Here is a 16,365-nt window from a genome sequence, read left to right on the forward strand (position 1 = left end):
AAAGAAGGAATATGTAAAACTTACGGTAGGTGATATTAATAAAGCATCTGATTCTATACAGCTTGATACAGTGGACAAGTACAGTATTCATAATAAAATGTAGCAACTGTACATAACAGTTTATAAGAATAATAAGAGTTTGAATTAATGGATAGATACGTAAAGAAATAGATATGATTAATGATATAAGGCAAGGGTGCCCTATGAACAGTATCTTATTTGCTTTGGTTATAAATACAGTTGTTAGAGATGTAAATCAGAAAATGAAGAAGTTGAAGTTCCAGTTATGATGTCGTATGCAGAGGATATTAAAGTCCAAAGTAGGGGGGGGTCCTTCAGCTATCTACTTACAAAAGCTACCTATTAACTGCTAAAACAAGAGGAGCACTAGGATAGCCATTTCCACTGATATCAAGTTTTAATGTAACACAACCACATGTGGTGTTGTGCTGGCAACATGGCTGTCAGAAAGTAGATGTTTCACTCTTCTTCATGAGAAACACTACCAAAGTGACAAGTTGTTCTTCTGCTAGTAAATAATGTACTCGCTTGTACAATAAAGGAATAAGCAGGTGGTGTTAGCATAGGTTGAGGTATAAAAAACAAAGCTGGAAAGTAATTATGTTCAGTGTTTTCAATGTGGCACTCATTGAGAGAAGGTAATAATGCATGTTGTGGATGTAGCAGAATCTAGAGGAACAGATACAGCTTCCATTTAAAAAGAAAAACTGGGAGGACATCTCCCTTGTTATGCTTCTCTGTAATTTTACTATTGCTGCCTTCTACATTAGAGACCCTTTATAAAAGGTCTGGGAGGGTGGCCTAATGGTTAAGGTGTTCATAGGTTCATAGGTTCATGTTCTTCATATTTCTCTATCCTATCTAGGGCATTTTAGACAGAAGAGAAGACAGGTTTAAGTTATTCTCTCATTTTTTTTTAATTAATTTCCTTTTTTTTAGTTAGTATATAGCCCTCCTGTGTAACACAGACACACAGTGAGATACCAGTAAACCTGATCTCCCCCATCATCCATCAATCAAGATTCCTCTTGAAGTCAATGAGGACTCTGCTCCTGCCCTGGGGATTTTTATTTTTAGTGAAGGGAGCCAGGAGTTATGAATCTGTCCTCCACTCAGCATGTCCTATTTATTTCAGTGCTGAGGTTCAAGTCTTCGGTGTAGCTCAGTATTTTTTTGGATTTTTGAGTTGCATCATGTATTGTTTTTAATTCCAGGACATGGCCTTATCACATCTGAGACCACAGGTTATCCAGCAGTGAGTGGGTCACCTCTGAGCTGGGTTTTTTCTTTTTGTTTAGCATATGGAGTTTCTTTTGAGCCTTTGATCCTCTTGGTGAGGGAGGTTTTTGATCCTTACAGGTAGGTGGTGTTTGGGGTACCAGTGTTTGCAAAAGGGGCTTGGCACTGTATTATGGGCCTGATGAGGATGAGTAATGAGCATGGGGGAGAACTCGATGACTGATGTGAGATCCTTCATGATTAGGTTTGCCTTGTTTATCAACGGACAATTTGCTGCAGTCTCACAACAAACAAGTTGAGTTGCTTAAGGGAAGTCAACAGAAACTTATTTTCTTACATGGTTAAAGTTTCACTTTCTAAGATCTGCATGCATAATTATAACTGTAATAGTTTTGAAAGGCATCACTTCTGCATCCAGAGTACACTCTAACTTGTTTTTCTCTTCTGCAAGTACTGGAATTTTGGCTAAATACAGGAGCTAAAAAAAAATTGTAAAAGACAGCTCTCTAACGCAGCTGTAAATGGCATCCCTTCTTAAATTGTATACATATCACACATTCTTTTATTTTCTTTTGCACAAAGGAACACATACTGCTCACTAAAAGCAGAAGTATTTCTAAATGTATGGTTTCCATTACATATAAAGCAAAATATTTATGAGTTATTTCTAGGCACTGCTCTGTATTTAATGTGGAAGCATAGCAGCGACATTGCTTTAACTTGTTTTCTCTCTCACGCAGATTTTTATGCAAGATACAGCCAAAGAGTATACAACTGTTCAGGTTTGGAACAACGAGCCTGTTACAGGTGATCTTATCTTTGGTGCCAAAGAAGAACGGTTATATGTTATGTCAACAAACAAGGTAAGTCATGGTTTTGCTTTCACAGTCTCATAAAAAAAATATATATATATATATATATATATATATATATATATATATATGTATGTATGCATGTGTGTGTCTGTGTGTGTGTGTGTGTGTGTGTGTGTGTGTGTGTGTGTGTGTGTGTGTGTGTGTGTGTGTATGTGTGTGTGTGTATATATATATATATATATATATATATATATATATATATATGTGTGTGTGTGTGTGTGTATATATATATATATATATATATATATATATATATATATATATATAAAACCCAACCACTGAGGATGCACAAGCCAGTGCATTTCTTTGTGCCGGTCCCAAGCCCGGATAAATGGGGAGGGTTGCGTCAGGAAGGGCATCCGGCGTAAAATTTTGCCAAATCTTTTCATGCAGTCACCAGTTAATATTTCCATACCAGATCAGTCGAGGCCCGGGTTAACAACGACCGCCACCAGTACGGTTAGCCAACAGGGTGCCGGTGGAAATTGGGCTATTGTTGGCCGAAGGAGGAGAAGCGGTGGAAGGCATGGCCGAAGGCAGAAAGAGAGGAGAAAGGCTAGGACTGTGGTAGTGAGGGTCGGAACTTTAAATGTTGGCAGTATGACTGGTATAGTGAGAGAGCTAGCTGATATGATGGACAGAAGGAAGGTTGGTATATTGTGTGTGCAAGAGACCAGATGGAAGGGGAGTAAGGCTAGGTGTATTGGAGGTGGGTTCAAATTGTTTTATCATGGTGTGGATGGGAGGAGAAATGGTGTAGGAGTTATTCTGAAGGAACTGTATGCGAAGAGTGTTTTGGAGGTGAAAAGGGTGTCGGATAGAGTGATGTTTATGAATCTGGAAATTGATGGTGTGATGATTAATGTTGTTAGTACATATGCTCCACAAGTTGGGTGTGCAATGGATAAGAAAGAAAAATTTTGGAGTGAATTGGATGAAGTGGGGATGACTGTACCCAAGGGTGAGAGAGTGGTGATTGGAGCAGATTTCAAAGGGCATGTTGGTGAAGGAAACAGTGGGGATGAGGAAGTGATGGGTAGGTATGGTGTTAAACAAAGGAATGCAGAAGGTCAGATGGTAGTGGATTTTGCGAAAAGGATGGATATGGCTGTGGTGAATACGTATTTTAACAAGAGGGAGGAGCATAGGGTGACATACAAGAGTGGAGGATGATGCACACAGGTGGATTATATCTTATGTAGGAGGGCCAGATTGAAGGAGATTGGAGACTGTAAAGTGGTGACCAGATAAAGTGTAGTTAGGCAGCATAGGATGGTGGTTTGTAGGATGACATTGGTGATCAAGAAGAGGAGGAGGAGTGTGAGGGCAGCACCAAGGATCAAATGGTGGAAATTGAAAAAGTGTAACTGCGAGGTGGAGTTCAGGGATGAGTTAAGACAGGCACTGGGTGGCAGTGAAGAGTTAACAAATAGCTGGGTAACTACAGCAGTGCTAGTAAGGGAGATGGCTAGAAAGGTGCTTGGTATCACATCGGGACAGAGGAAGGACGACAAGGAGACATGGTGGTGGAATGAGGAAGTACAGAAGAGTATACAGGCAAAGAGGTTGGCAAAGAAGAAGTGGGATTGTCAGAGAGATGAAGAAAGTAGACAGGAGTATAAGGAGACGAGGTGCATGGCAAAGAGAGAGGTGACGAACGCTAAGGATAAGGCATATGAAGAGTTGTATGAAAGATTGGATACTAAGAAGGGAAAAAAGGACCTGTACTGATTGGCTAGACAGATGGACCGAGTTAGGAAAGATGTGCAGCAGGTAAAGGTGATAAAGGATAATGAGGGAAACATACTCACAAGTGAGGAGAGTGTGTTGAGGAGATGGAAAAAGTACTTTGAGGGGTTGATGAATGAAGAGAATGAGAGGGAGAGAAGGTTGGATGATGTAGGGATAGTGAATCATGAAGTACAATGGATTAGCAAAGAGGAAGTAAGGATAGCTATGAAGAGAATGAAGAATGGAAAGGCTGTTGGCCCAGATTTATTTATTTATTTATTTATTTTACATTTGTTAACCGGGAGAGTCCGACTGGATACATGTCCATTTTCAGCGGAGGCCCGGGGAGAAAAGCTCCAGGTACATAACAGACATATGAACATTGTTAATGCAAAAAAAGGAAGATAGTTGAGTTCTAAATACAATATAAAGATACATTACATCTTGAGAAAAAAATAACAGCAGCATATAAAAAAAAAAACATAGGTCAGTTACAAAGATGAGGCGCCTTGTTAAAAAGCGGTTAAGGATAGTGAGGTAAGAGAAGGGTAAATGATAGTGGTTAATCAGGTTTGGAACAGGGACATTGCCAGAGAGTATTGAGATGGGGTTTAAGCTTTTTTTTGAATTGTAGGAGTGAAGGTTCTGAGGTGAGCATGGTCGGTAGGGAGTTCCACATTTTACCTACAAAGTTTGAGAATAGAGAATCCCCAGCAGAATTATTGGCTTTGGTAGTTTGAGCTAAGATCTTATTGGAGGAGCGTAAAGATTGCTGGTTAATATAGGGGTGAATGATGTTTTTCAGAGCTGGTGTTTTCTCTGGGTGATACAGTATCTGGTGAGCCGTTTTGAGTTGGTTGAAATGGAGTTGGCTGGAAAACTCTAACCACCCTAGTTGCTTCAAGTTAGTGCAGTGATGCATTCTAAAGGTGGAATTTGTGGCAAATCTAGCTATGTGATTGTAACAAGAAGCAAGTTTGTTAAGGGTTGTCTTGTTTAGGTTTGTAAAAAGGGGGGAGACATAGAAAAGAGTTGATATTAGGTGTGTGCTGGCAATTGTAATTTTAGCGTGAGGAGTGAGAAAGTGTTTTACTTTATAGAGAGAGCCAAGCTTTTATTGACGGTTTTGATGGTTAGATTGAAATGGGTGTCAAATTTAAGGGAGTTATCAATGGTAACACCTAATAGCTTTGTGTGAGCTTCTGGTGATATAGTGATTCCATTGGAGGATGTAATAGAGAAGGTGGGGGGAAGAGTCTTATTAGTGGGTGAGAAAGTAAGTAGTTTTGTTTTGTTGGGGTTGAGAACTAGTTGACGACTTGAGAACCATTTTTCTATTAGGTTGAAGGTGTCTTGGGTTGAAGCAGTGAGGTCTGCCAGGTTGGAGGCAGTGCTGATGATAGTCGAATCATCTGCATATTGAATGCATGTGGCATGGGGGTGATTGTGGGCAGGTCATTAACAAAGATGGTGAAGAGAAGAGGGCCAAGAATAGATCCTTGGGGAACTCCAAGTGTAACAGGTAGGCATGTGGATAATTTGTCCTGCCATAGAACAGCCTGTTGTCTATTGGACAGGTAGGATTGTAACCATTTCAGCGTGGAATTGCTGAGTGATAGTTTTTTTAATGTATGGAGGAGTTGAATGTGGTTCACCATATCAAAGGCCTTGGAGATGTCTAAGAAAAGAGCAGATGATAGTTTATTATTGTTTCTGAAGTTATTGATAGTATTAGAAAAGGATAGTAGGGCTGATGTGGTACTGTGATTTGGCCTGAAGCCATGTTGGGAGTTGGCTAGAATTTTATTTTTGGTGAGGTGTTCCATCAGTTGTTTGCGGACACACTTTTCCATAATTTTGGCCAGGGGTGAGAGTATAGCTATAGGTCTGTAGTTGGTTAGCTCTAGTGAGCTACCACCTTCATGGAGAGGAATAATGTGGGACATTTTCCATATGGAGGATGAAGGCTTCTGACAAGGTACGGTTTATGATTATGGAGACGGGATAGGAAATGGCCTCAGCTGCTTTTGCAGAAACTCAGCTGGGAGAAGGTCAGCTGCTAGCTTAGTGGGTTTTAGTTTTTTAAGAAGAGATGTTATAGAGGATATAGGTACTGGATCGAAGGAAAATAGATGATCTGATGTAGTTGTAGTATTCTGCTGGCATGGGTAGTGGAGTGGGCTGGTTGTTTGTTTGAATTGTGTGGCCAGGGATTGTATAGTTTCTGTGAAGAAACTATTGAATGTGTTAGCAATGTTTACAGGGCACTGTTGTTTGCAAGTTGTTGGAGTGGGGGTGGTTGCCTGGCCTGGGTGCAGGAACTTGTTTAAGCCTGCCCAGAAATTTTGTGGATTATTAAGGTGTTTGTGTTGGAGGTGGAGGAAGAAGTTTTTTTTATCATTTAAGATCATTCTTTTAGTTTCACTTCTAAGTTGCCGGAAGGTTTGGTCGGAGTGTGGGTCTTTAGAGGTACGCCATGTGACCCACATCTTGTTTCTAGATAGGATTTTGGATTTTGTTTCCTTAGACAGCCATGGTGCGGTTTTGGTTTTAGTTCTAATGGACCGTATTGGAGCATGGGAATCTAGAATCTTGAGGAAGGTGGTGTTGAAGTAGATAACTGCCTCTTCAAGAGGAAGAGACTTGAGTATTGTCCAGTTGTGGGCTTTAAGTTCAGTTTGAAAAATGGAGGCGTTGAATTTATTATTGTTCCTGATTTTTTTTATGGTTGTAAGAAGGGTGTGATTTTCTTGAATTTGATAACATAGGTGAGTAAGTGATCACTCATGTCCTCTGGGTGAGTACTTGCTGAGTACTGGTCAGGATCTTTATTAGTAAGGATCCAGTCCAGGATGCTGTCTTTGTTTTGGGGTTTACCTAGTCTGGTAGGAGTGGATATGAGCTGAGAAAAGCCATGTAGATTTATGCTGCTAGATGGGGAGCTAGATGAGAAGGAATTCCAATTGATGTTGAAGTCACCTAACACTATGGATTCCTGGGGGTGAGTTTGAGTTAACCAGTGGAGAAAGTCCTCTAAGGTTTTGTTATTATTGTTGCCTGGGGGGATGTAAATACATGCTATATTTATGCTTTTATGTTTGTTTGGTTGAAGTTTTACAAGTAGAATTTCGGCATTGTTTGTTAGGAGGGGTTGTGGAGAGGCAAGGGAGATTTGTAATGTATTTTTGTAGAGTATGGCTACACCGCCACCTTTACGAGTTATTCAGTCTGCTCTTAGTATATCATACCCTGATGGGATTATCTGTGTGTCTTTCGTACTTGGATTAAGCCAGGTTTCTGTGAGACATAGTAGGTCTGGGGAACAAGTAGCTAAAAGGGCATGTAGGTTGTGAATCTTATTGTTTACACTTCTGATGTTTAGATGACAGGTCAGAAGAGAGTTAAAGGGACTAGAGTTTAGATTGAGAAGTGGAGGGGAGGATAGGGTGGAATTAGAATTGAGTGGAGGGGAAGGGCCAGGGTTGGGGTGGATATCACCATCTGTGGCTAGTCTGTGATTCAGAGTGGTAATGAATTTGAGGGCTTTGAGTAGAAGTTTGTAGTAATGTTTATCATTTGGCCTAATATTGGTAGGTTTGATAATTACATAGCGTTCGAGTTCTAACAAGGAGGGTGAGTAGGGAGTTGAGTCATGGCCTATGTTGTTAACTATGGGGGAGGGGTTGGTTTGGTAGCCTGGGTGGTGGAAGCCTATGTAAGACCAGGTTTCATATAGGGTAGCTAGGTAAGGGACAAGTAGGAGGGGAAAAAGAGTTAGTATGATAAGCTTCCTGGGTGGTGTCATATTCCGTTTGAACTTAGAGAGCGGTAGTAAGGTACAGGAAGTTAGTGGACAGTAGGGGGAGTGGTTTGAGGTTATAAAAGTATGAGTACTGGGGGCGGGTGGGAATAGGGGGCAGGGCGGGGAGCGGAACGAGCACGAGTGAAGCCACTAGAGCCCAGATTTCAAGATGTAACTCCTGAATAATTAACTTGCAGGTGAGTAATTTTGCCTAAACAAACATCAGGTTCAATTCCTATGCTTTGGGAGCTCGTTTTTAAAATTTTATAGCTGTTTGCCTTAATTTTAGAGTGTGTTCTGTAGTTTAAGTGGAGTACTTCACATATTGTATGTACACAGAAAGGAAGAAATTCGACTTCACATATTGTATATACACCGAAAGGAAGAAATTCAACTTCACATATTGTATATACACCGAAAGGAAGAAATTCAACTTCACATATTGTATATACACCGAAAGGAAGAAATTCAACTTCACATATTGTATATACACAGAAAGGAAGAAATTCAACTTCACATATTGTATATACACCGAAAGGAAGAAATTCAACTTCACATATTGTATATACACAGAAAGGAAGAAATTCGACTTCACATATTGTATATACACAGAAAGGAAGAAATTCAACTTCACATATTGTATATACACAGAAAGGAAGAAATTCAACTTCACATATTGTATATACACAGAAAGAGAGAAATTCAACTTCACATATTGTATATACACAGAAAGAGAGAAATTCAACTTCACATATTGTATATACACAGAAAGAGAGAAATTCAACTTCACATATTGTATATACACAGAAAGGAAGAAATTCAACTTCACATATTGTATATACACAGAAAGGGAGAAATTCAACTTCACATATTGTATATACACAGAAAGGGAGAAATTCAACTTCACATATTGTATATACACAGAAAGGAAGAAATTCAACTTCACATATTGTATATACACAGAAAGGAAGAAATTCAACTTCACATATTGTATATACACAGAAAGGGAGAAATTCAACTTCACATATTGTATATACACAGAAAGGGAGAAATTCAACTTCACATATTGTATATACACAGAAAGGGAGAAATTCAACTTCACATATTGTATATACACATAAAGGAAGAAATTCAACTTCACATATTGTATATACACAGAAAGGAAGAAATTCAACTTCACATATTGTATATACACAGAAAGGGAGAAATTCAACTTCACATATTGTATATACACAGAAAGGGAGAAATTCAACTTCACATATTGTATATACACAGAAAGGGAGTAATTTTGCCTAAACAAACATCAGGTTCAATTCCTATGCTTTGGGAGCTCGTTTTTAAAATGTTATAGCTGTTTACCTTAATTTTAGAGTGTGTTCTGTAGTTTAAGTGGAGTACTTCACATATTGTATGTACACAGAAAGGAAGAAATTCGACTTCACATATTGTATATACACCGAAAGGAAGAAATTCAACTTCATATATTGTATATACACCGAAAGGAAGAAATTCAACTTCACATATTGTATATACACCGAAAGGAAGAAATTCAACTTCACATATTGTATATACACAGAAAGGAAGAAATTCAACTTCACATATTGTATATACACCGAAAGGAAGAAATTCAACTTCACATATTGTATATACACAGAAAGGAAGAAATTCGACTTCACATATTGTATATACACAGAAAGGAAGAAATTCAACTTCACATATTGTATATACACAGAAAGGAAGAAATTCAACTTCACATATTGTATATACACAGAAAGGGAGAAATTCAACTTCACATATTGTATATACAAAGAAAGGGAGAAATTCAACTTCACATATTGTATATACACAGAAAGTGAGAAATTCAACTTCACATATTGTATATACACAGAAAAAAAGAAATTCAACTTCACATATTGTATATACACAGAAAGGAAGAAATTCAACTTCACATATTGTATATACACAGAAAGGAAGAAATTCAACTTCACATATTGTATATACACAGAAAGGGAGAAATTCAACTTCACATATTGTATATACACAGAAAGCGAGAAATTCAACTTCACATATTGTATATACACAGAAAGGAAGAAATTCAACTTCACATATTGTATATACACAGAAAGGGAGAAATTCAACTTCACATATTGTATATACACAGAAAGAGAGAAATTCAACTTCACATATTGTATATACACAGAAAGGAAGAAATTCAACTTCACATATTGTATATACACAGAAAGGGAGAAATTCAACTTCACATATTGTATATACACAGAAAGGGAGAAATTCAACTTCACATATTGTATATACACAGAATGGGAGAAATTCAACTTCACATATTGTATATACACAGAAAGGGAGAAATTCAACTTCACATATTGTATATACACAGAAAGGGAGAAATTCAACTTCACATATTGTATATACACCGAAAGGGAGAAATTCAACTTCACATATTGTATATACACCGAAAGGAAGAAATTCAACTTCACATATTGTATATACTCAGAAAGGAAGAAATTCAACTTCACATATTGTATATACACAGAAAGGAAGAAATTCAACTTCACATATTGTATATACACAGAAAGGAAGAAATTCGACTTCACATATTGTAAATACACAGAAAGGAAGAAATTCGACTTCACATATTGTACATACACAGAAAGGAAGAAATTCCACTTCACATATTGTACATGCACAGAAAGGAAGAAATTCAACTTCACATATTGTACATGCACAGAAAGGAAGAAATTCAACTTCACATATTGTACATGCACAGAAAGGAAGAAATTCAACTTCACATATTGTACATGCACAGAAAGGAAGAAATTCAACTTCACATATTGTATATACACAGAATGGGAGAAATTCAACTTCACATATTGTATATACACAGAAAGGAAGAAATTCAACTTCACATATTGTATATATACAGAAAGGAAGAAATTCAACTTCACATATTGTACATACACAGAAAGGAAGAAATTCAACTTCACATATTGTACATGCACAGAAAGGAAGAAATTCAACTTCACATATTGTACATGCACAGAAAGGAAGAAATTCAACTTCACATATTGTACATGCACAGAAAGGAAGAAATTCAACTTCACATATTGTACATGCACAGAAAGGAAGAAATTCAACTTCACATATTGTACCTACACAGAAAGGAAGAAATTCAACTTCACATATTGTATATACACAGAAAGGAAGAAATTCAACTTCACATATTGTATATACACAGAAAGGAAGAAATTCAACTTCACATATTGTATATACACAGAAAGGAAGAAATTCAACTTCACATATTGTATATACACAGAAAGGAAGAAATTCAACTTCACATATTGTATATGCACAGAAAGGAAGAAATTCGACTTCACATATTGTATATAGACAGAAAGGAAGAAATTCGACTTCACATATTGTATATACACAGAAAGGGAGAAATTCAACTTCACATATTGTATATACACAGAAAGGGAGAAATTCAACTTCACATATTGTATATACACAGAAAGGGAGAAATTCAACTTCACATATTGTATATACAAAGAAAGGGAGAAATTCAACTTCACATATTGTATATACACAGAAAGGGAGAAATTCAACTTCACATATTGTATATACACCGAAAGGAAGAAATTCAACTTCACATATTGTATATACACAGAAAGGGAGAAATTCAACTTCACATATTGTATATACACCGAAAGGAAGAAATTCAACTTCACATATTGTATATACACAGAAAGGGAGAAATTCAACTTCACATATTGTATATACACAGAAAGGGAGAAATTCAACTTCACATATTGTATATACACAGAAAGGAAGAAATTCAACTTCACATATTGTATATACACAGAAAGGGAGAAATTCAACTTCACATATTGTATATACAGAAGATAGTAAAATATTACCGCTAACTCTCCCAAAGTATCCTGCAGCAAGTAAATAGACCATCCGTAACAGTGAAAACAACTAACAGGATACACCACGAGAAGTCCAATGGATGCAAAAAAATCTTCTTTATTCCAACAAGAGTAAAAAATAAACAGAGATAAGCGCTTTCGCGTGCTTCATCAGATCTACTTATATCACATTGCTTCATTCCTTATATAGCAAGTAGTAATCATTAAATCAGCATTCAAACATCTGATTAACTAATAGAAAGCAGCTCCATCTGTCAAAATTTAAAGCCACATAGTCCATAGCACCTTCACATTTTTCAAAAGTCATGATGAACTATCGTGGATATATCAATTCAAACGTTAAAACATATTTCAAAAGATACATATATAATAATTATATCAAGAGCTAACTAATGCTTATAAAAACATGTGTAAAAACATATATCAGTATCAGCAAATCTACCTAAACCACTTGCTTTGTCAGTATATTACTTAAAATCAATGAATAGTTGCTTATAACTTGCAACTTCTCTAACCTGAATCGATTGTAACCAGCTGAATATTGAGCTTAAATGCACCAAAACAGAAGCGTGTCATAACGTTATGTTATGCAAGTCGCTCATACTACAAAAAACAAAACTGAGTTATTCCAAACAACCATCTGATATAAAGCATGGTCGAATCTGTATCTACATCACAGTCCGGTTGCTAATAGATGCAGTAAGCTGTCAGATTTGTTACTTAATAAAAGACAAGCTGCCAATAGACAAAAAACATCACATCATAAAAAACAACAATTAAACATGAAATTATTCAATATTTCTTATCCTATGGCTAATAGGAAATATTCAAAACTATTGTTGAATAAAAAAGGCACAGCAAACGTGTCACCATCCTATTAACTCATAGGTCCAAATCCCGATGTATTGGATCTGATGATTAACTATTAAATTAAACACAAACCTTATTAATATATTTAGTCTGAATAATTAATTGCTAAATTAATCATCAGGTCACAGTATATAACTATAGTACCTATTGCTTGCACTGATGAAAAAATAATTTACCAAATATGATTAGCAATTAGCTTAGAGGAGTACCTGAATCTAATTTTTTTACTGTAAGAATCAAAACAATCTATTTTTGTAATCATCCATGTCTGTAGTGTACCTATTAAACAAAACTTCCTATTTATAAAAGTCAAGTCATCACTTTAATAGTTACTAACTTATAAATTTCTCAATTTTCAATGACTATGTATTATTAACATTAAATAAATAATCTCTTATTAATAACTAACACATGTTAAAATATACTAGATAGTAGTCTTAATGAATAACAATTATCCTACAAACTAGGGCTTATAAATGAATATAAAATCTAATAGACCCTAAATAATGACTTGAGAGCTAGTAGCTACCTCCTTAATCTGGTGTATTATGTGTCTACAATGTTCACAAATCTATTTAACGTTGTCTATACCTATAACAGATATAAGCATAAATAGAAATACCAATGCAGTCATATAACAACCTATTGGCTATGCTATCAAAATATATTCATACATGTCAGACCTTATCCAAAAATAAAATAATAATAATATAAGCAGTCTGGTTCTTAAAGAGAGCTTTAGTGTTTGAAAATCTATTTCTCTATTGCACTTCATGGTCTATTAGGTCTATTAATAACCAAACCCTACCAAACTCCATATTTAACCCCCATAGCTTCTAATTCCTGTAAACATCATGCAAAAACTAATGGATTTTTACCTCTGTTCAAGAACTGGTTTCAAAGAAACATAATTGTTGATACCAGGTTCTTTATGTGCGCCAGATCTAAAAATCCAATCTAGCTCCAATTTCGCTAAATGGTTACTATTATTACCCATTCTGGGGCTAGTCCTCACTACTTGTAAAACTCTGAATCTAAATTCATGTGTGGGATTCAGGTTTATGTGTTTGGCCAACGCATTTAACTCATTCTGCTTACGAATATCATAAACATGATTATATATGCGTTCTTTCAGTTTCCTTTTAGTAAGCCCAATGTAAAATGCCTGACAAAATATACAATTAGCCATATAAATCAAGTTCATGGTATTACAATCAGTATGTCCTTTAGGTCTAAACTCAAAAAAACCTTCTGGATGTTGATAATGCTGTGTGGTTGTGATATATTTACACATGTTACATTTCATACAGGGAAAAGTACCCCTTACTTCATCTTTTCTTTCTATCCTATTAGAGCTGTTATTCAAATTCATTGAAAAAATATCTTTTAAATTATCACATGTCCGGAATACAAACACAGGTTTATCCCCTATCAATACTCGTATATCCTCTATCGTTGTGAGTATATTCCAATGCTTAGTTATTATTCTTCTGATCTCTGCATTATCATTAGTATATTTCATCACATATCTAATGTTCTTGTCATTATGTTTCTGTCCATGATAATTTCGTTTATTTCTATTGGCCAGATGTATTCTATTCCCTGCATTAATTCCTGCCTTCGATTTTACTATATCTTGATCTACTAAAGGGGAGATAATATCATATTTTATCTCCTTTACTAATGTTGGATCATAACCTCTCTCCAAGAAAAGTAATTCCAAGGTATCTGCTTCTTCCTGTAATATAGGGGGATCCTTGCATATTCTAATAATCCTTGAAAATTGGCCCCTTATTACCCCTGAAAAAACATGTCTGGGATGCATACTGCTGTAATCCAGCATAGTATTTTTCCAACATTTTTTTCTAAATAGTTTTGAAATCATCTTACCATCTCTGTTAAAGTATAAAGTCAGATCTAAGAAATTAATACTCTCACTAGATTAGTCACATGTAAATCTAAGGAATTCTGTGGTCATCTCTAAGTAACTCACGAACTCCTGTAATTCCTCTGTAGTTCCATCCCACAATAGCACTACATCATCCACAAACCTCCTGTACATCCGTATTTTGTTCATCCAATGACTACTGAATAAATGCTTTTGCTCCCAAAAGTGTAGGACAAGATTAGCGTAAGAATTCGCACATGGGGTGCCCATGGCGACACCCCATGTTTGTAAATAGTATTTACTATTGAACAAAAATACATTGTTATATAATACCATGTCCAAAAGTTGGCTAATCAGAATTTGTCTATCACCCGAAAAATTACTTTCTTTGACCATCAACTCTCTGATGGCTTGCAACCCATATTCATTCGGGATGCATGTAAACAAGTTGCAAACATCTAATGTAACTAACAATGGTTTACTAACATCTGTATTGGTTAATTCAACTAATTCTAAGTCATTCAACAATTGTTGTGTGTCTTTTAGAATAGTACCAATATTATTAACCAAGGGTCTTAACATTTTTTCTAGAAATATAGAAGCATTATAGGTTGCCCAATGTCTACCCGAAACAATGGGTCGTATGGGTAGCGGATTAACTCCTTTGTGTATTTTAGGTAGGCCCTTTAAAGTTGGTATAAGTGGTTCATTAACATATAGGAAATCATACATCTCTCTACTGATCTGTCGACACATGAGTAGATCATATAGACTGTCACTGACATTATTAATTATACTCATAACGTCGTCAAAAACCAGTTCTCTATAAGTACTGTCAAGTTTCAGGGTTGTTTCTACAATTTCTATATATTCTGCTTTATCTATTAAGACAACCCCTCCCCCTTTATCAGCAGGTGTTATTAAGACATCAGTATTCCTTCGTAATTTACTTAATGAATCATATTCAGCATTATTCAAATTGAAAAAACTATTCTTAACATGTTTCCTTGAATAGAATATATATAAGTCTTTTTCACATGATTTAATGAAACATTCCACCATAGATGGTAGTTGTGGAGAAAAAGTACTTTTTTGTTTAAAGTCATTCGTAACAGCATTAACATTGTCAGCATTCTTGTTCTTAAAAAACATTCTTATGGCTATTTTCCTCGCAAATAATCTCAAGTCTATAAATGTTTCAGATGGTATACTAGGTTGCGAGGGAACAAAATTCAAGCCTCTGTTCAAGAGTGACAAGTCAGAATCAGACAAATTATACTCAGAATAATTGAACACCAAAGAAGTCAGTTCCAATTTCTTTTCTGCTGTTCGTACCTGTCTGTTGAATATTTTCGCTTCCTCGGTCCCCGACTCAGAGACCTCCCTCTGGCTGGCTTGTCCAGTCGAATCAGAAAAGGAGCATCCATCAGTTTATTGGAACATACAACAGGTCATCTAATTGCTCCAGTCCTAGAGGGATCATCAGCATAGTGTAGTGCTAGCTGATTTGGGGGAGGTGTATTAGACTCCGTAGTTCCTGTAGAATGCTCAACTCTGGCGTTACTCGGCTCCGCAGTGGCGGTTACAGCTACTGATGAAGGCGCCAAATTCAAATCACTGACACCACCAGCTTCCGGTTCTCTGGTCTGTGGACGAATGTTGCGATCAATTCGCGTTGTATTATTATCAACAGTTCTGGGCCACACAAACACATTAACCATTTTGAAATCCTGAAAATCCCTGGTTAACTTACGTTGTTTAATATTTTTTAGTTTGTCACTATAGGCATGGATTTGTGTTGAAATATTATTTAGTTTCCTGACATACATTTCTGATTGAAACCGCTCAGTTATAGTTTGATACAGTGTATCTGTCTTGTTCTGCAGTTCAGTCTCTAGCGGTTCAAAGTGCTCAAGTAACAAATTGATATATTTGTAACCAAGCTCTAAGTTGAGATCCTGCCATTTCTTCAGTAGCCCAGGATAAAGTTGACCA

The 16,365-nt window shown here is 36.2% G+C and overlaps 1 protein-coding gene across 1 annotated transcript in view; it reads left to right on the forward strand.

Annotated features, from left to right (window-relative positions):
- The window catches only part of LOC122815936 (plexin-B2-like), a 146,260-nt gene that overhangs the window by 18,481 nt on the left and 111,414 nt on the right, over positions 1 to 16,365 (forward strand). Inside the window, exon 2 of the mRNA XM_044088801.1 lies at positions 2,001 to 2,123. Within this exon, the coding sequence (XP_043944736.1) occupies positions 2,001 to 2,123 (123 nt within the window). The remainder of the gene's footprint in view (positions 1 to 2,000; positions 2,124 to 16,365) is intronic.

The sequence above is a fragment of the Protopterus annectens genome, chromosome 11.part0 (genome assembly GCF_019279795.1).
Source record: "Protopterus annectens isolate FY-2018-M chromosome 11.part0, PAN1.0, whole genome shotgun sequence".
Classification (NCBI taxonomy): Eukaryota; Metazoa; Chordata; order Ceratodontiformes; family Protopteridae; genus Protopterus; species Protopterus annectens.